Here is a 20,104-nt window from a genome sequence, read left to right on the forward strand (position 1 = left end):
ATGCAGTTATCTTTCAGCAGAACAGCCTTGGGCTGGAATAGCTCTTGTCCGTTCATTTACTCATTCCTTCATTTACACATTCATTATCATGTGCAGGACCCTATGTCATGTACTGGGCATAATATGGAAAGGTATAAGTCACACTTCTTATCCTCACAGTCTTACAGGTTTAAAAAACAGTAAACAAACACTTCTATTAAATTGGTTATGATACAAAAGAGCACAAAATGCCAAAAGAAGCATTTTAGAAGTGAAGATGGAGGTCATGACTTACATCACAGTAGGCTTTGGGAAAACCTTCCTGAAGAAAATCACACGTGCACCAACCTTTTAAGGGTAATTATGAATTTATAAGATAATGAAAGGAGAAAGTGTATGCTAGGTGGCCCTGGTTGGAGACCTATTTAGCGGATGAGTGGTGATCAAAGGGGTTCTTAGGGTTGTACTCAGAAGGCTTAGCATGAGTATAGCACTTACAGGCGGCATGCGAGGGGCAGTTGAGAACAGAGAACTAAGGTTTCCCATGGTGGTGGTAGTCTTCTCATCTGCTGGGCTCAGATGTGGGTCCAGCAACTGAAGAGCTTCATGTGCTACCCATATGAAGACCAATCAATCAGCAAACTTCTGGAGAATCCAGCAATGCGGGATCATTCTAGCTCCCACCATGCTTAATTCTCTCCTTTTTTATTTTGGAGGGTCCAGAATATAAGGCTGTCTCCTCTCCACTCAGTCCAAATATGAAGCAGAACCAAAATACCGGGAAGCCCCATTCCCTGGTTTTCTTTCTCCTTTTCATGCTGGGTTCCCTTGGAGGGACATTGTGAAGTCTCAGTGTAGATCACTCATCCTCTCTTCTTAAATATAACTCATGAAACTCTGCCTCCTGATAAACTCAGCAGTATCAAGTTCAGCCAAGAGGTCTATGCCCTCAAGGAACACGTGCTCCATGTGGTTATGACTACACCCTGAAAGAGGCAACTGCTTCAGAGTCTCTGTTCTCATTGAGGGGGATCCTGCAACATTTCTCTTAGATTCTCAGATTATATTGTGTGTCTGGTAGGCTGTCTTGTCCCTCAGGCATTCAGGAAAACAAAACAAGAAGCACCTCAAATTGCACAGTTGCCCCTTCTAGCTTTAAAATTCAAGGAATCAAGATGGACCTCATTTCCCTAATCTTTACAAACAAATTCACAGAAGCCCTCTCTCCTGAAGACTTGTATAAGGCTGGTCTCTTAGTCATAAACCTAAGCATATGGCTTGCTAATATTAAAAAGAGGAGGAGGGCTTCCCTGGTGGCGCAGTGGTTGGGAGTCCGCCTGCCGATGCAGGGGGTGCGGGTTTGCGCCCCGGTCGGAGAGGATCCCATGTGCCGTGGAGCGGCTGGGCCCATGGGCCATGGCCGCTGGGCCTGCGCGTCCGGAGCCTGTGCTCCGCAACGAGAGAGGCCCCAACGGTGAGAGGCCCCAACGGTGAGAGGCCCGTGTACCGCAAAAAAAAAAAAAAAAAAAAAAGAGGAGGAAAATAAAGTTATAACTAGCATTGGAAAGAAGACTAGCCTTGTTATTTCTTGGTTTATACCCGCATCTCACATCAACATGATGTGTCCTAGCCTACAGAACATACATACAATAGTTCGTCTTCAGGCAGTACTTTTAGAGAACTTTTAAAAAAACAAGACAAGCCATCTGTTTCAAATGGGTTTCTTTCAAAGGAAACCCTAAATCATATTCTTAATTAACCCACATGACTCTATCATCCATTAATGTACCTAACTGAATTTTCCCAGAATGCAGCTTAATTTTAGAAAAGAAAATAAAGTTATACAAAATTAGCTGATGTCTCACTCTGCTGAGCATTTCTGATTACAGTATTTCTGATTCTTTTTCTAAGTTCTTTATATTAACTACCTGAACTAGCTCATCAAATAATGTGGTAGGAAGAATAATGGCTCCTCAAAGATGCCCACATCCTAATCTCTGAAACCTGCGAACGTAAAAGAACTTTGTAGACATAATTAAGGATCTTGAGGTGAGAATATCATCCTAGATTATCTAGGTGGGCCCAATATAATCACAAGGACTTAAACCAAGCAGGACCCTGTGGGGCTCCTGGGCACGGAAGCCTTTCTGTCCCCCATTACTGGACTCCAGCCTCCATGACCTTCCCTAAGTTCCAAAGGGCAGATTCAAACAGTTGCTAATCCAGGAAGGGAAGGGATGCAAAGACAAGGGATGGGCAGCCAGGAAACAAAAGTGCAGCCTTGGGGCACGGTCCTGGCTCCACCTCAAGGGATACAGGTAACAATGTCTTTAAGTTCTTTATGATATCAGCATTTTCATACCAGAGAAAGATCACCTGAGGCTACATTAAAGGAACCAGAGAAGCTCATCAAGATTACCGAGACCAGATTAGAGGACTGGAGGCCCTGCACACACCCTAATCTTATCAGCAACCCCACCCTTGAACCATTGCTATAAAACCCCTCATCAAATCCTCCTGGGTTGGGACACATAGTTTTTTGGGGCTGGAGCCCACTGTGTCCCCGTTTGCCTGGCAAAGCAATAAAGTTATTTTTTTCTACTTTTCTACTTCACCCAATGTCTCCAAGATTTGAGTCAGCACCAGTGCACAGAGGCCAAACTTTCAGCATCAGGATCATTATAAGACTGAGGCAGGAGGGAGGGGGAAAAGAGGAGTTGTTATTCAATGGGTATAGAGTTTCAGTGTCCCAGGAAGAAGAAGTTCTAGAGTTCTGTTGCAAAACAAATGTACATACAGTTAACACTACTGTACACTTAAAAATAGTTAAGATGGTAAATTTTATGTTGTGTGTTTTTTACATAATAAAAAAAAAAAGGGAGTAGGAAGACAGAGTGTTAAGAAAAGGCAATGTGACAACAGAGGCAGAGGTTGGAGTGATGTGGGGTTAGAAGCCAGGGAATACGGGCAGCCTCTCTAAGTTACAAAGGGCAAGGAATGGATTCTCTCCTAGAGCCTCCAAAAGAAACATAGCCCTGCCTATATCTTAATTTTAGCCTTGAAGACTCATTTGGGACTTCTGACCTCCAGAATATAAGCCGATAAATTTGTATTGTTTTAAGCTGGTAAGTTTGTAGTAATTTGTTGAGGCAGCAATAGGAAACTAACACAGACAATAATTCCTTCCATTTGCCCATTGGTTGACACCACTTTTATATATATTACACAATTTACTTTTATGATTTCCATTTTTCAGATAAGGAAACTGAGCTGTACAGCACTGAATAGATGTGTCCAAGAACAAATTATGAGTTAAAGCTATAACGCATATCTGATTCCTTGTCCTTTCTCTTCAGTGTAGCGGCTGTCTGTGATAACAGGTCCCATTTGCATCAATTTTTGTACCGATACTTCTTTTTATTGTCATGTAACTCTCTCAAGCTATAAAATGGTAGTAAGAGACATCTTCGCTCCTCTTTGTATACCTGTCATGATTTATAGGCTTTAAGGATATGCCCTCATACCCCTTGTTACAGACTGTTCATAGGTTGAAGACCTAACTCCCATTATGATGATTTTAAAAGGTAGGGCCTTTGAGAGATAATTAGATTTAGATGAAGTCATGAGGATGGGGCCCTCATGATGGGATTTGTGTCCTTATAAAAAGATGAAGTGACACCAGAGCTCAGCCTTCTTTAACTGGCAACAATCTCCCCAGAGGATGGAGAGGTTCTTCACTGCATGCCTTTATCCTAAGCAGACAAAGGTCAACTGACTGACCACCACACAACTAACTCCGGGTCAACACCTTAAATGACACTTTCCAGACAGAACAAACACAAGATTGGGTTTTTTTCCATACTTCATTTCATCTACTTTTCACAACCATCTGGTGAGGCAGGTACTCCAGGAACGCTGGATTGATTGATCAAGTAATCAATTGATTTTTACTATTTTCACTAATTTAAGACAAACTGCTTTTTGAGAACATCAGATTCTTAGCTGCCTTCATATATCTATGGCTTATCCATCAGCATTAGCCACTTTTGTAAGTTTGAGGCCTTACCTGCTTCAGCCTTTATAGTTAAGAGTTGGAGGAATGGAAGGTATGCCTTGCAATTAGATTTTTACATCAGAATGGATTTGATTTTTGACATCAATGAACAAATTCATTTGTCTATCCCTGCACTGCAGGACTAGAAATCCATCATAATTATCTGCCAGCTGTTGGTTCACCCCAGTCATGGTTTCTTATTCAAAAATGTTTCCTAACCTCCAGAAAGTCCTAACTGAATTTGTAGTTTGCAGGTATCTAAAAGGCTTATATTTTTAATGAATTCCTAATGTACTCGCTCATGCAAACAAGGAAATTATAACCATGGAACATTACATTTCAGACATTAATCATAATTGCTTAATAATACCAAACAAGGAGATTTTATTGCAAACTGAGACTTCTTATTTAACTTCAGAATCAGAATAATTGTCACATTCGCACATATTCTAAATGATACCACACATTCCAAATGCCTACATTAAACAGTTTAGTCATAAAGAAGTATTTTGTCAGTTAATTTAATTGCATGGCAAAATCGTTTCACCTATTTCTCTAAAAACAGATATTTTAATAAGAGAACTACAAGGAGGTTATTAAAATCTCACTTTCTCAATTGCTATTAAAGGTCTCCCTGAAAGTTGCCAGACAATTACACATTCGGGGGGTTTCTATAGTTCCTCAATGTATTTGTTATATATCATTAGCCACCAGTGAAGCCCTTCACTAATAGCAATACCCTTCAACAATAACCCCAGAGAATTTAACACTGATTGATGGCAGGTCACCTGGAACTGGTTGGCAGAATTTCCAATTTTCTTTTGGGAAATTGCTTATTTCTCCAAGTCTATTCCCATTTTTACAAGTGGACAGCGAGCTGAGATTATACATTATTATATGTCTAAATATAAAATTGTGATGGATGGTGTCACACATTTAAAAGAGTAAAGAGTTTAATTTAAGATTTAAAAAGTTTAAAGAAGTTTAAAATGTATTTTTAATCTTCCTCAGAAATTCATGGGCTGATCCAAATTGGGGGAAATACTAAGAGATTGCCTAAGGATTGACATTTATATGGAGCATTATTATCATAAAATTACCCTTTTAGACTCTCAGAGCAGTAGCACCATAACTTTCTTGTAAATACTATATCTAAAGATCTCAAGCTTATCAAAAGACTGAAGGGATAAATAGGTTCTTTTTGTAACAGTAGTAACATTAAATTTGCCAGAGAAAAGAGGAAAGTAAGCAACCAAAACTCAAAAGCCACATTAAAAACAGAAGACAAAGCTTGCTATTTACATTAAACTATCGTTTAAAAACATATACTAGGGGTCGATTTTAAAAGTGTGTATTTAGGATGCTAAAATATCATATATTGCAGTAATATTACTGTATACCTTTGCACACAGAAACTCTACCAAATTCTTGAATTAAGCATTACGTCACTGGCTGCCTATATAAAGATATTAGAGGCAACAGGTAACAATCCAATGACAACTTTGAAATTTAGTCAATATGGGTCACTCCGGAGAGACAAACTAGCAAAACCCCCAAAATCTGCAATGCTCAACACAAGTGCTTAATCTATTTGAGGATTAAAAATGCCTTTATTACTTTAGATTTTTCGTACACACACACACACAAAAAAAAAACTTGTTAAAAAATAGAAACAGAAAGAACAAAGTTTAAAAATGCATAGAAAATTCAAAGAAGAACAAATTAAACTGATTTCTCTCCACTCAGAAATAATTAACATTAACATTTTATTTCTTTTTTCATACGCACATAAAAACACACAAAGATGCTACGTATATATAGAGAGAGAGAAAGAGAGAGAATAATACTGGACAGTGAAAAGCCTGCTTTGCAAACTATACCTTTTCTTACACTCTATTATGAACATTTTACCACATTAAAAAATATATATCCATATATTTATTTCTAAAAATGCCATTTTAAAGGCTGCATAGAGTTTCATTATATGGCTACCTAATGCACTGGTGAATAACCTACTGATGGACATTTAGCTTGTTTTGTTTATGTTATTTATTTCTTAAAGGATTATTTATGGAATATGTGTTCATTGCTCATATCTACCTTGTCCCAGATTGGGAATACAAAGTCTCTGTTCTCACAGAGCTTACATTTCTGGGACTGAGGGATAAAGACAGACAAGAAAAACAATGCACACAAATAAATATAACAGCTGGTGATTAAGTCCTACAATAAAACTATAATAATCATAATAAAGCAGGTTAAGAAGACAAAGAGTGACAAGAAGTAGTAGATGGTCTCTATGATAGGAAGACCTTAGAACAGGGATCTGAATAATGGTATGGCATCGGCCCAGTGGAAATCTGGGCAACAAGCCTTCCAGATTCAGTAAAACAAGAGGTAGAAAAGGGAGTATGCTTGGCATGTTGATATAATAAAAAGGAGAAAAGCATAAAAAAAAAAAAAAAAAAGGGCTTCCCTGGTGGCGCAGTGGTTGGGAGTCCGCCTGCCAATGCAGGGGATGCAGGTTCGTGCCCCGGTCCAGGAAGATCCCACATGCCGCGGAGTGGATGGGCCCGTGAGCCATGGCCGCTGAGCCTGCGCGTCCGGAGCCTGTGCTCCACAACGGGAGAGGCCACAACGGTGAGAGGCCCGCGTACCGCCAAAAAAAAAAAAGAAAAATCTTTTGTGTCTGAATCTTTACACACATATCTTCAGAAAATATTCCCAGGAGTATATTTGTAAGGTCAAAAATATGTTCATCTTTTAATCAGAATTTTCTCAATATCTTATGAAAGGAAATTTTTTTTATTGAAATAGTCCTTTTAAAAACCCTCTATATCTCATTACTTAGTGAAGTATTAAGAATCTCTAAGAATTAGTACACTCCCAAGAATCTGCTATGTATGTTTCTCTCATTTATACATACAACCAGCCTATCATTTGACATTATTTAACAGTTGTTGGTGATAAATGTCAGCATGCCGTGATTTGCATGACAGCTATTTTGCATGTTCCCTACCAGACTAGACCCTCACTGCACCACTGTATATGACAGCACTGCACATTCCAGAGATTCTGTAACTGCACGCCTGACGTTGTATAACATTTCCGTTTTTTATGTTCAATTCACTCCTTAAGTGGTGAGAATGGTGACCATGTAGCGTTTGCCTTTGTCTCCCCAGCATCCAGCATAAATGCCTACCATGAGGGAGATGCTCTATAGGTACCATAGATGAATGAATCAACAAAAACATCCTCCTCTGTAATGACCTATATGAGAAAAGAATCTAAAAGAGTGGATATATGCACCTGTGTAACTGATTCACTTTGCTGTATACCTGAAACTAACACAACATTGTAAATCAACTATACTCCAATAAAAAAAACCACTTCTGTGATATTATAAGTGAGATAAGGACTAGCTAATAGCCAAAGAATAATTAATTTTAAATAATCAATAAGTTGTCAAAATGTATCAACAACCGTCTGCCCCAGGAGACTCTCTGTGATTTCTAGTGGCTCATTGGTCCCTTAAAAGACTGCACATTTGACCCTTGAACAACAGGGGCCTGGGGCACCAACCCTCTTCACACAGTCAAAAATCCCTTATAATTTATAGTTGGCCATCAGTATACGTGGTACCTCTGTATCTCAGGTTCTGCATCTGCAGATTCAACCAGCCAGGGACTGTTTAGTACTATAGTATTTACTACTGAAAAAAATCCATGGATAAGTGGACCCACACAGTTCAAACTCAGGCTGTTCAAGGATCAACTGTATAGTGTCTTAAAAGTCTCTTATCTTAAAATCATTTTAATCCTATGTGCTAATCCCACAGTTCTAAGCATGCCTGATAGAACAAGAAACATGAAATACCTCCCAGCAATTACAAATCATTTGTGTACATATTGTTGAATGCTAATATAGGCCAGGCATTGAATTAGGAGCTAGAGATGATATACTGACATGGTTCATGTGGATGGGAGGAGACACCAGAGCACACAGTTCCAGGAATGTGATACTCCTCCCTCTAGTTTTAGAGAGAGACGGTTTTGCTGTTGTTGTCTGTTTTGCATCTGGTTGGTGGGTAAAAGACCAAAGTTAAATTTACTGTCTCACATAAACACTAAACTGGCCAAGTGAACAGGAGGGCCTGGTCTAACTCCTGCCAACCTTTTCCATTTTCTCTGACACGCCTCACCCTTCACTCACTGACTTATTAAAACTAAGATAAGCCAAGCCCTTTCCAGGCTCAGGACCTTGAAATGGTTATCTTCTGTGTTCATGCTATGAACAATCCACTCCTGCCTTTTCAATGTGACTGGTCCCTGGTCCTTAAGGCTCCACCATCAAAGTCCCCTTCTCAGAGACACTGACCACCTTACATCAAATGTCACCCCTCCCCCGTACTTGGTTATTTATCCTTCACATAACCTACTTCATTTCCTTCATAATTCTTACAACTAGTGTGATGATTTTGTCACCAGCAAAGCCCATTAACAATTTCCGGGAGATAAAAATAGAAGTTGGGTAATAAAATAAAGTCCAACTAGTTTTTTTCCTTTGTGCTCATAGGGTGCCCCATGCAGAGGCCTAGCATCCGACACTTCAGACCAGAGTTCCCTGTGCAAAATGGCTATGCCCATCACCTCAGCTCAGCAGAAGTGCTGTGACGACACCTCAATTCAACATGGCAACAGTGGGCCATATGCAGAGATGCACTGCAATCTGGAGCCACGAGCAGCACAGCTGCAGCCCACCCATAAGAACTCCACCGCCTCCCCACTGAAGAGAACCCTGTAAGGCAGCCCTGCCACCAATGGCCTGCCCAGAAGAGTGTGTACTCAAAAGCACAAGCTTGCACCTCTCCCTTCTTTGATCAAAAAATAAAGCTTTCCTTTGCTTCTGAACCAAATTTAGTCTTAGTATTGGCTCCAATAACACCGGGCAGGAGAAAGGGTCAGTAACAAATGTAGGCGACCCAGATGGGATGCACTGTGGCCTTTCCCCCTGCACCTATCCACTAGGCTCTGGGCTCACCCTAGCTCCAGTGGGAAGACAGCTGAGGCTTTGAGAGGTTCATGTGAGGATGACTGACTCTGGTCTTTGAGTTCACTCTGACGGGATAGAACAGCAGGAAGCCTAAGGCCAAACTCAGAGCAACTCTACCCAGCAGCCTGATACCCAGTTGTGGTGTACACATAGGGTAGCCCCTAGAGTAATCTGGACGGCGCCCCCTTGAGGGGATCACACTGGGGCATCGTTGGTGATGAGAGACTGAAATTCACGTATGTCTGCCTGCTGCCTCTGGCTGGCCTTCCTGAGGTACCAGATGCCCAGGGACGGTGGGGATGAGAGGAAGCCCAGGCAGTCTTGCCTGTGGCCTCACCAGTAGTGCTGTCCCCTTAACCCCAGTACAAGGCAGTAGCGGCCGCACCAGGACTTTTTGCCGTCCTTGCCAACCTCAGGGGTCAACAGTATCATCCTCCCTAGTCATTTTCAGCTTGGTAAAGGAAAGTGGCCAAGAGACGAGACTAGGAAGATGTCCAGGTATTGAGGACAGTCTGACAAAACACAACAAGGTCGCGCAATCTGAGTTCAGGAAAAGGCACTGCAGACGCCCAAGTGAGAAAGGGTCCCAAGGTAGGTACACAACTGGTGACTTGATCTCTCTTCCAGTCAGTGCTAGTTTCTCTGAAGTGGACTAGGGAGCACTGCGAGCCACTCGCAAGACCAGGAACCCCATTACTGGCAAGCTCTTGAGCTGCTGGCAAGAACAAGAAGCACCCACCACTCGACCTCTTCTCCCTCGGCTGGCAAGGCAGAACTTGAGTGATTCTTTATCAACCAAGGTTCCACAGGCTCGCCTCCTGGTATCAGCAGAAAATCCCAGTTGCCCCAGCAATCTGGTGAATAACCTACAGGGATCCCTCAGGCCTTTAACTCTCACCCAGTGGGAAGTCTGAAAACTCCTCCTTTTCAGCCAAAAGGAGGAAAGAGAAGACCCCCACCTCAGAGAGCTATGCCACCCCCTAAGGGACCAAGTTGGTCAGGAACTAATGTGGCTGAGCTGCTCTGGCCCGCAGGTTGTCCTGTCTAACCTCCCGTGGGATATCCTGACTGAGGAAGGACTATCTCAAGCATGGGCCGTTACAAATTCAAGGGGGACCCCCAGTTATATCAGAGTCCATGCCATTTGGATGTCCCCTATTTGGGCCCTTTTAGGAATCCATTAACAGTTTGGTGCTGGTTCCAAATTTCCCAAACCAGAAATCTTATTTGGGTCAAATCTTCTGACAATTCTGTGCCAACAAATCACTCTAACTGCCCTCTCAGTAGTTGGAAACAAATTCAAATCAGAACATCTAAGGTACGGGGAACCAAATATCTACCATACCGAAGGATAGCCCAGTAGGGTGCCTCCTGCAGAACTGGCAGTTTTTCAGGTATGACCTCCTGACCCAAAAATAAATTAAGCTTCCTATATAATACAGCCTGGCCCCAATACCAGCTGAGAGATGGGGAAAGTTGTCCCATCCATGGGTCTCTAAGTTACACTATTTTACAATTGGACCTGCTATGCCAGAGACAAAAGAAATGGGGTGAAACTCCCTATGTCCAGTTTTTTTATGGCCTTGTATCAGAACAAAGGCCTTCAAAAGGCATGTGGGCTCTCCTCCCCTGGTAAGTCCTTGACCCTCCCCTGAGGACCTCCTTGATCTCTTCCCTAACCCTCCTCCTACTGCTCCCTCCCTGCCCTCTTCCTTCATATGTCCCAACTGGGGCCACAGGCCTGAAGGGCCCCCTCCATGCCAGCCCCCTCCCTCCAGAACCCAGTCCAGCAACTACACAATGCGGGATGAATTACCAGCCAGGGGCCAACACCCCACCAGGAAAAGTACTCCCTTTGAGGCAGGTCCTTGCTGGAGAAGGAGGGCTCTCATCCCATCCAGGTACACATCCCATTTACCACTTTGGATCTGTGTAGCTGGAAAAGTCACAGTAAAGGGTTGAAGGAAGATCCAGAGGGGTTCCTGAATCTGATCAGGGGAACGTTTCAGACCCATGACGCCACCTAGGCTGACATTCAGAGCCTCCTCAATGTACTCTTAATGGGGGAAGAAAAGGCCACAGTCTTTTCAACAGCCTGAGAGGAAGCAGACATAGAGAAATCATGCAGGTCATGCTGTTTTCAGATCAGGGAAGCAAGTGGTCCCAGATAATGAACCCAACTGGGACCACTGGGACCATGGAGAAGCGGGTGGAACACAGAGACTGACCCGTTATAAAACTATGATCCTAAAGGGAATCCAGGCAGCAGGAAAGAAACAAATTGGAATAAGGGAAATCAACCAGGAGCCAATGGAAAACCCTTCAGCATTCCTAGACTGCCTCAGGGAATGTCTCTGAATCTATATGACCACTGACTGAGTCACTGGAAAGGAATGCAATCCTGAGGTCATATTTCATTTCCCAAAGTGACCCTGACCTTAGGCTTAAACTTCAGAAACTAGAAATAGAACCAGATATTCCGACCTCTCACCTGGTCAAGGTTGCCTACTGGGTGTTTAATAACAGTGATACAGAGGAGAAAAAGTCAGAGGATAAAAAGGCACGGAGGCAAGCCCACCCACTGGCTGTTGCCCTCCAATGTCAACCGGGCAGCATGGGAATTTGGACTCACTGCCCACGGAGACTCTTAACTCCAGTGAGTGACCCCCAACCCCCACCGAGGAATAGCAAACCGAGGAAACAAGGACCCAATCAGTGTGCCATATGTAAACAAGAGGGACACTGGAAGAAAGAATGCCCTCGCTGCCCCAGAAGGGGGGAGGAAATGGCAGATCCCAGCCACCACCCTCAAAGGCAGATGGTCCGAGCCAATGAAGAATGATGGGGTCAGGGGGCTCCTAAGCTGGCACTTCAATTGAGCCCCCCGAGGAGTCCCAGCTGACAGTGGACATAGGGGAAAAGCCTGTCGAATTCTTAATCAACACTGGTGCCACTTACTCAGTTCTGAACACCAGATCAGGCAAACTCAGTCATAAGAGTTGTAAAATTATGGGGGTATCAGGGAAGGCCCAAGAAAAGGCATTCATAGAGCCATTAGAATGTAAACTGGATGAATACACACTCACCGATCCCTTCCTATATGTTCTTGAATGTGCTATACCCCTGCTAGAAAGAGATATCTTACATAGATTGGGGGATACTATCCACCTAATGGGAGACAAACTAGAGACTGGCGTCCCCTAGACAGGGGGCACAAGATGGTAATGTTAACAGCTGAGGACAAACCTCCCCACACAGAGCAAGTCGACCTCCATGGAGTAAATCCCAAGGTATGAGCCTAGGGATGGGTGGGACAAGCTGTAGGAGCCAGTCCCATGATAGTTCATCAAAAACCAGGACACACATGGCCCAACAGAAAACAGTACCCTCTTCATCAGGAGGCCTTCTGGGCATTGCCCCTGTTATACAGGGCCTAATTGACCAGGACCTAATTAGACCATGCTAATAAGCCTGTAATACCACCCATTCTCCCTGTAAAGAAACCCAATGGGGAATATCAGATGGTGCAGGACCTCAGGGCAGTCAATGAAGCCCCCAAGGATATACATCCAGCCCCCCCCGCAACCCTTACACCCTGCTGGCCACTCTATTTTCCCCAAGTCCTAGTATTCTGTATTCAATTTAAAAGATGACTTCTTCTGTATTCCATTAGCCCCAGACTCACAAGAAAGTTTTGCTTTTCAGTGGCAGGACCCAAACACGTAAAAAAAACAATACTGCTGGACAGTCCTGCCCCAAAGGTTCAAAAATTCCCCCACCATCTTTGGAGAAACTTTAGCTAAAGACCTGAAAGATCGACATGTGGAGGAGGGAACCTTCCTCCACTATGTAGACAACATTCTGATCGCCAGCCTGATTAAGGAAGGCTCTGAACCATCCTGAACCACCTAGCCAATAAAAGATATGAGGTCTCCAAGAAAAAGGCTCAAATAGCACAAACTAGGGTGACCCACTGAGGCTTCATTCTCACAGAAGGTCAGAGAAGCCTACCCCAGGAAAGGAAAGAAGTCATTTGCAGCCTCACCTCCTCCTAAAACTAAAGACAACTTAAGGGTTTCCCGGGGATGGCCAGGTTTTGCCACATCTGGATCCCTAACTATGGTCCATTAGCTAGGCCTCTATATGAAAAGTTCAAAGGAAAGGATGATGATCGTTTTGAATAGAATTCAGAATGCAAAGGGGCCTTTCAAGAATTGAAAAAGCAATTACTTCAGGACCCTAGCAACCCCCACCCCGGATTTAGTTAAACCCTTTGACCTTTACATTCATGAGAGAAGGAGGATCTCCCTGGGGTATTAGGTCAAAACCTGGGACCCTTACTCGGGTGGTTGCTTATTTCTCTAAACAATTAGGTCAAACCACAAAGAGATGGCCTCCTTGCCTTCGGGCTGAGGAAGCTACTGCAGCCCTGATAAAGGAGGCTGAAAAGTTAATGTTTGGTCAGCCACTCACTATATGGACTCCACAGCAGATTCACGTTTTAGTAAGTTCTAAGGGAACAGAATGGCTATCCCCTGGAAGGTCGACCCAAGTTCAGACTATGCTTTGAGACAATCCAGTGGCTATCATAATAACCTGTCACGCACTAAATCCTGCCACCCTGATACCCACAGAAATGGGGTCCCTGGAGCATGACTGTATAGAAACCACAGACGCCATCTATTCCAGTTGCCCCAAGCTAGGAAGTGAGCCTCTTCCAAATGCCAAACGGGAATGGTTCACAAACAGGAGCAGTTTTAGGAGACGGGGAAAAGTCTGGCAGGATACACTGTAACCTCCTGGACCCAAGTCACAGAAGCAAGAAGCCTACCCTCCAGGGACTTCTGTCCAAAAGGCAGAGCTGATAACTCTCACCCGAGCCGTAGAGCTCAGGACTGGGAGGATCTTCAATGTGTACACAGATTCCCAGTATGCATATGCCATCCTCCATGCAAATGGGGCTATTTGGAAGGAAAGAGGTATGCTTACTGTGGAGAACAAACAGCTGGAACGTGGCTTAAGCATACTGAAGCTCTTAGACGTAGTACAGCTTCCCAGAGGTCTCTCTGAGTGAGCTGGAGCATGGCCACGCTGCTCGCTCCAGAGGGCCACACCATGGCCGAGGAGGAGCTTGAGGCGCTAAGGAAGCACAGGCAGGCCGAGCTGCAGGCGAAGCACGGGGACCCTGGCGATGTAGCACAACAGGAAGCAAAGCAAAGGGAAGCAGAAATGAGAAACAGTATCTTAGCCCAAGTTCTGGATCAGTCAGCCCGGGCCCGATTAAGTAACTTAGCACTTGTAAAGCCTAAGAAAACTAAAGCAGTAGAGAATTACCTTATACAGATGGCACGGTATGGACAACTAAGTGGGAAGGTATCAAAACAAGGTTTAATAGAAATCCTCGAAAAAGTAAGCCAACAAACAGAAAAGAAAACAACAGTTAAATTCAACAGAAGAAAAGTAATGGACTCTGATGAAGATGACGATTACTGAATTTAAGACGTCTAGAGACTGGGACTTAATGGAGCAATTCTAGGACAGCTAACACTTGGCAGAAGTTAAGATCTTGATGGGACGTTTACTTTGTTTATTGTCTACATGCCTTTTAAAAATAAACTTGTTATGCAAAATAAAAAATAAAATAAAAAGTAGTACAGCTTCCAAAAAAGGTGGTAGTAACTCATCGTAGGGGTCGCCAAAACGGGGATGCAGAGGGAAACAAGGCAGATGCGACTGCCAAAAGGGTGGCCAGAGAACTAGTAACTTGGCAACTACCCCTCATACCTCGAAGGCCAGATCCATCCAATTATTCCCCAAACTGCATAAAGGAAGAATTAGACAAAGCGCAAACACGGGGCTTCATTAGAGATCTAGGAGGCCACGGGTGGCTAGTTAATGAACACGAGCCATACTTCTTTCCCCAACTGCAGATTGTTAAGCCATCAGGGAGGCTCATCAAAAAACTCACTATGGGAGGGAAGCCCTATATAATTGGTTAGTTGAGGTCACGGTAACTCCTGGCATGAAAAGTATAATGAGTCAGATAGTTGAGACATGCTGCTCTTGCTAATATGTCGGCATGTACCTTGACTTGACTGGTGTCCTTGTCACCCATGCCATGCGGCCCAGGCCCTGGGTGCAGAAACTGCTTTTAACTATAGAAGCTAGTTGTGTTCTATCCACAGGATGCCACAAAGGCCCACAACAAAACCAGACCAAACTGGCTAGATCCAAGATAGCAGGCAAAGTAAACTAAAGGTCACCGCTTTTCTTCCCCTCATTTATCTGTTTCCATACCAACTCCTGAGAGCTGAACACTTGCCCAGATTCATTTCTGTGTTTGTTTCAAAAGTACCTGGTGTTTGGCAGAGATGTTTTGCAGCTGTACTTTGAAAAGTATATGTTTTGAGAGATATACAGCGGTCAACCGCCCCAAACCGGCTCTGAATTGACCACAGGGACGCACCTGCGCAGATGAAATCTGGAAGTGTCTGAAAGTTACCTTTACTTCATTACCACACTAAGAGCTCCACCCAAAGGGGCATTTTTACTCTGCTAGACACAGTTTGTGCATGTGCAAGAGGGCCCTGTGTGTGCAAGAGGGCCTGAGGGACTGCGCATACCCTGGCTGTTCCTGGAAATCTCTGTCCTTTTCCCCAGTTTCTGATGACGCACTTGCCTCTCACCCCTTAAAAGTCCCCCACTTTCCTCCTTTCAGGAAGAAGGTGCCTTTAGAGCATGAGCTACCCTTCTCCATCCCCTGGCCATTGAATAAAAGCCTGTCTTGCTTGCGCCAAACTCAATTTCAATATTGGCAGCACGAACCTGAGGGGGAAAGAACACCCTGACCGAGCCGGGGGCGCTTCAGTTCAGCTAGGACCCCAAGAGGGGGGCCTCACGTCTAATTCGGTAACATCCTCTGTCTCCAAAAGGTTATAAACTGTCTCACTCAGGGATACGAACAGTTAGGGCCAAAGCCTGGTGACATACATAAAGGGAGCTGGGGAGTTCATACCCCGGGTTATGACGACGCCCGAAATCACTAGGCAGTAGTTACAGGAAATGAACCTGCGCCCTTCAGCGCCCCTCGAGAATGAAGAGCAGGAAAAAAGCCAGAAGAGGGATTTGCCACAGGTAAAGCCCATTAACAATTCCCAGGAAATAAAAATAGAAGCTGGGTAATAGTGTCTTACCTTTTCTTTTCCTTTGTGCTTATTCTAGTTTCACCTGCCCATAGGCTGCCACACGCAGAGGCCCTGTACCCAGCCCTTTGGACCAGAGTTCCTAGAGCCACACAGCTGGGCCCGACACCTCAGTTCCACAGCCCCGTGCAGAGGCGCGGCGCACAGCACTGCGATTCAAGATGGAGGCGGCGGGCCCGTGTGCGGAGACGCTGTGCGTGACCCCGTGACCTGGAGCGTGAGAAACTCGCCTGCGCCAGACCCGCGAGAACTCGGCGCCCCTCCCCGCTAGGAGAACACTAGCAGCCCTGCCCACGGCCTAAGGGGAAAGTGCGAGCTCGCACCTCTCCATTTTTTGATCAAAGAATAAAACTTTCCTTTGCTTCTGAACCGAACTCAGTATATCATTCTATTTGGCTCCAACGACACTGGGCTGGAGGACCCTGCTGGGGCCGAATCGAAAGGGTTGTTAACATTTTTGTTGATCAGTTTCTTGTTTACTTGTTGTCAGGTTCCCCCACTAGAATGTGAGCTCCAGTTACCACGTCGCTCCTGCTCAATTCAGTGCCCCAAACCGCACCTGCCCGATACGGGCACTCAGGAAATGTGAGAATAAAGATAATACTAAAGGAATGAGAGAATGCATGAGCCGACTTTGATTACAGACATCACACGACAGACTAGTCTCCAAGGGTGACCTACAGCATGTAACTCGAACTACATTCCATAGAAAGAAGCATGCCCTGGGAATTCCCTGCCGGTCCAGTGGTTAGGACTCCACACTTTCACTACCGAGGGCCGGTCGGGGAACTAAGATCCCGTAAGTCGAGCAGTGGCAAAAAAAAAAAAAAAAAAAAAGCATGCCCTGAAGAAGTTCTTAATCCCTGATCTAGAGTTATCACATATTTGAGCACACACTCAGCCTACTAAAATGAATGAAACAGAATATGTGATGATATGCTTTTAATCTTTTATACAAAGTTAAATATAGGATAATATACACAACCATTTTCTTCCTTTCGAAACATCACAATTCATCATTCTAATCAGGGCAGGTATGCACCAAGCCTTGCTGGCAATGTGTTTCCAATTTCTTTATCCACCTCTCCTTTGCTGTACCGACATCCACTTGCTAACTACACAGTCCTCAGTATCATATTTAGGAGTTTAATTCTGGTAAGAAGTGGATGTTCCCTTTTTCTTTGGCAATTATGGCCAAGTTGCTGGTGCTCTGAGTAACTATTAGCATTGTAATTAGTCACGTAGATGTCTATTTTATTCAACGTATTCATTATCATTTGAAATTATTTATTTTGTCTCTCCAATAACATGTCAGCTGCATGACAACAGAAATCTTGTCATAATTGTTCTCCTTCTATCCCTCTCCCCCCACATCCTCAGTGCATAAAACACTACTAAACTCAACACTGGCACTTAATAAATTTTTGCATGAAAGTACAAATGATTAAGCAAATGAATGAACCAATGAACTGTGTCTCACTGTTAGCTATGGCTTTCATGTGTAAGATGTCTTTCTATTCTTGTCTGTTTCATCAGCTTTAGCTGTACTCAGTTACCCATGTAAACACAGGCAGAATATAGAAACCTAGCTTCAGTCAATGGTCATTATTTCTAGAATAAATCCAAACTAAATGATGTTAATTTTGTGTCCCATGTTCCTCATATGCAAACTCAGTGAAGCAGATGCTGTCATTGCTCTGACACCATCTGCTGCTCCTTATATACCAAGGACTGCTTCTCTTCCTGATGATGTCTTGGAATATGATAATATGACAGTGCCTAGGAATTAATGCCTCAGAAGCAATCCTCAACTAATGAAGGGTAGGAGCTGGCGGATAAAATCTAACGTTTCCCTGTCCTTCAGTGGAACAATGCTGAGGCATATTCTATACAGCATTTCCAGTGGCTTTTGGAGCCCTGGTTGCCCATGGCAGATAGCACTAATTAACAGAACTTATTTGGTTTTCCTCCTTTCCTTGACTGACTTCTCCACTCTCTCATAGAAGACAGAGCACCTGATATCATTGCCCTGGGAATGAATCCAAATCCTTGTCCCCAGGTCTCCTTTTGGGATGATACGAGGTGAGACATTGGAGACTAATTTAAGTATCTATCACATACAGTTGTTGAAAGGGTTCACTGAGTTAATACAAGTGATTAGAAAAGTGCCTGGGATGTAGTCTATGGTTCATAAATGTTATTTATGAGTTGTTATCTAGTATTATTTGTCTCCTCTGACCTACTTCCCCTTAATTTTGCCAATATTGGTTCTCTATTTGGGTCCACACCTTTCCTCTTCATAGTTGTCTCAATCCCCAATCAATCTCTGAAATTTCTAGATGAAGTTCATCTACCTCCTTTTGAACCACTTTTCTTTATTGCTCTATGCATTTATTAACTAATATTAATACAGCAGAGGGGACAAAAGCTCACAAACACTACACACATTCCACAAGACGCACTGCAAAAAAAAAGTAACTAAGAAGGATCAATAGTATCCTAGGGTCTTGGTGGCCACATTCATGGTGGAGGTGGACCTCTTATTCCTGGTGGAGGGGGTCTCAATCCTGGAGGGGGCATGCCTATTGGAGTCCCTCAAGTAGGGGAAGCCTAATTGGTGGGCCCATGGGTGGTCCCATACCAGGTGCAGGAGCCATAATTCCTGGAGGTAGGGTTGCTCAACCAACAGGTGTGGGGGCAGTCCCCTGTCCTGGTGGATACTGAGCTGGGGCTCCAGCAGTGCTGGCAGTAGCAGCACCTGCAGCAGCTGCTACAGTGCCTCTTCCCTGTAGGGTCATTACCTGTTGGGATGCCTCCCCCCACCGCAACCCCTCAGACAGGGCCTGCTAATCTAGCAGGAGCCTGGGGAATTGGAACACCAGGTGGAACACCTCTGCCAGCTGCTCTGCCAACCGCAGGGCCTCCTCCAGCTCCAGCAAGTGATATCCAAGCAATGCCAATATCTTTGGGGGGTGGTCCCTCCACAGTCATGGAAACCAAGTTCTCCTGGTGCAGCAACACCAGACGCAAAGCCCACTTTTCTTCACGCTCTGGCTGCTTCGAATTCTTTGGCTTGATCTTCCTGAACTCATCACAACAGAGCATCAAGTTCATATGCTTGTCAAAAGCCTTAAAGGTGCCAGTGAAGATCCAATCATCTTGCAGGACACATCTCATCCTATAGTCAATGTGCTGCAGCATCTTGCTTCTCTTTCCCACAGTCACGATTGCTGCTCCACCAAATCCAATGTCCACAGGAAAGTTTCGGGATCCTTAAGACCTAAGGGAAGGCTACAGATTAAGGTATGCCGAAGGTTCTCCACCAAACAATGCAAGCTGGGGCAGAAGCTTCAAACAGTAGATAGAGCCTGTTTTTACTTTGCTTGTTTGTTTTCTCTTGAAATCAGCTACCTGGGTGTTCCAATACTGCTTTAACCTCCTCTTGGTATCTCAGCTAAGAATACCTGTCTCAGTTCTGCATGGAAATCCACCACAGGGACTTGCTGCTGCTGCTGAGATCGCCTCGGGTACAGGTGACACTCCTGGTTGCTCAGTGAGGCTATCCTTCTATGTTTGACTTGGACTTCTACCTCTGGTACGTGCTGTTCCACAGTCTACCTCAGGTGTAAATGGTCCCTAGCCGGCTCCATCACACCGCTGGCCTCAGAACACAACAGAACAGGTCAGGCATCTCCAGTGGCCGTCCCACTCTACGCTGCTCCTGCCACGGCAGCACCATCCAATCACTCCGGCTCAGGCTGCACAGGTGTGGCCACCCCCCTGAACCCACTTTTTTTTTTTTTTTTTTTGCGGTATG

General features: G+C 44.3%; 1 protein-coding gene, 1 long non-coding RNA gene and 2 pseudogenes across 4 annotated transcripts in view; 1 reads left to right on the forward strand and 3 right to left on the reverse strand.

The window, feature by feature from the left end:
* LOC308606257 overlaps nucleotides 1–20,104 on the reverse strand; it is a 1,608,653-nt gene that overhangs the window by 1,321,098 nt on the left and 267,451 nt on the right. The window lies entirely within an intron of this gene.
* LOC308605678 (programmed cell death protein 5-like) lies at nucleotides 14,201–14,630 on the forward strand (the record flags this gene model as incomplete). Its single annotated transcript, XM_081215972.1, has 1 exon — nucleotides 14,201–14,630. The coding sequence occupies one exon, from the start codon at nucleotides 14,201–14,203 to the stop codon at nucleotides 14,576–14,578; it is 378 nt and encodes a 125-aa protein (XP_081072098.1). The 3' UTR covers nucleotides 14,579–14,630.
* LOC308606076 (small nuclear ribonucleoprotein-associated protein B-like) lies at nucleotides 18,808–19,503 on the reverse strand (annotated as a pseudogene). Its single transcript has one exon. The product of its transcript is annotated as a small nuclear ribonucleoprotein-associated protein B-like (transcript).
* LOC308606094 (SNRPN upstream reading frame protein-like) lies at nucleotides 19,688–19,937 on the reverse strand (annotated as a pseudogene). Its single transcript has one exon. The product of its transcript is annotated as an SNRPN upstream reading frame protein-like (transcript).

This window comes from Mesoplodon bidens (assembly GCF_964165515.1).
Source record: "Mesoplodon bidens genome assembly, chromosome: 18".
NCBI lineage: Eukaryota > Metazoa > Chordata > Mammalia > Artiodactyla > Ziphiidae > Mesoplodon > Mesoplodon bidens.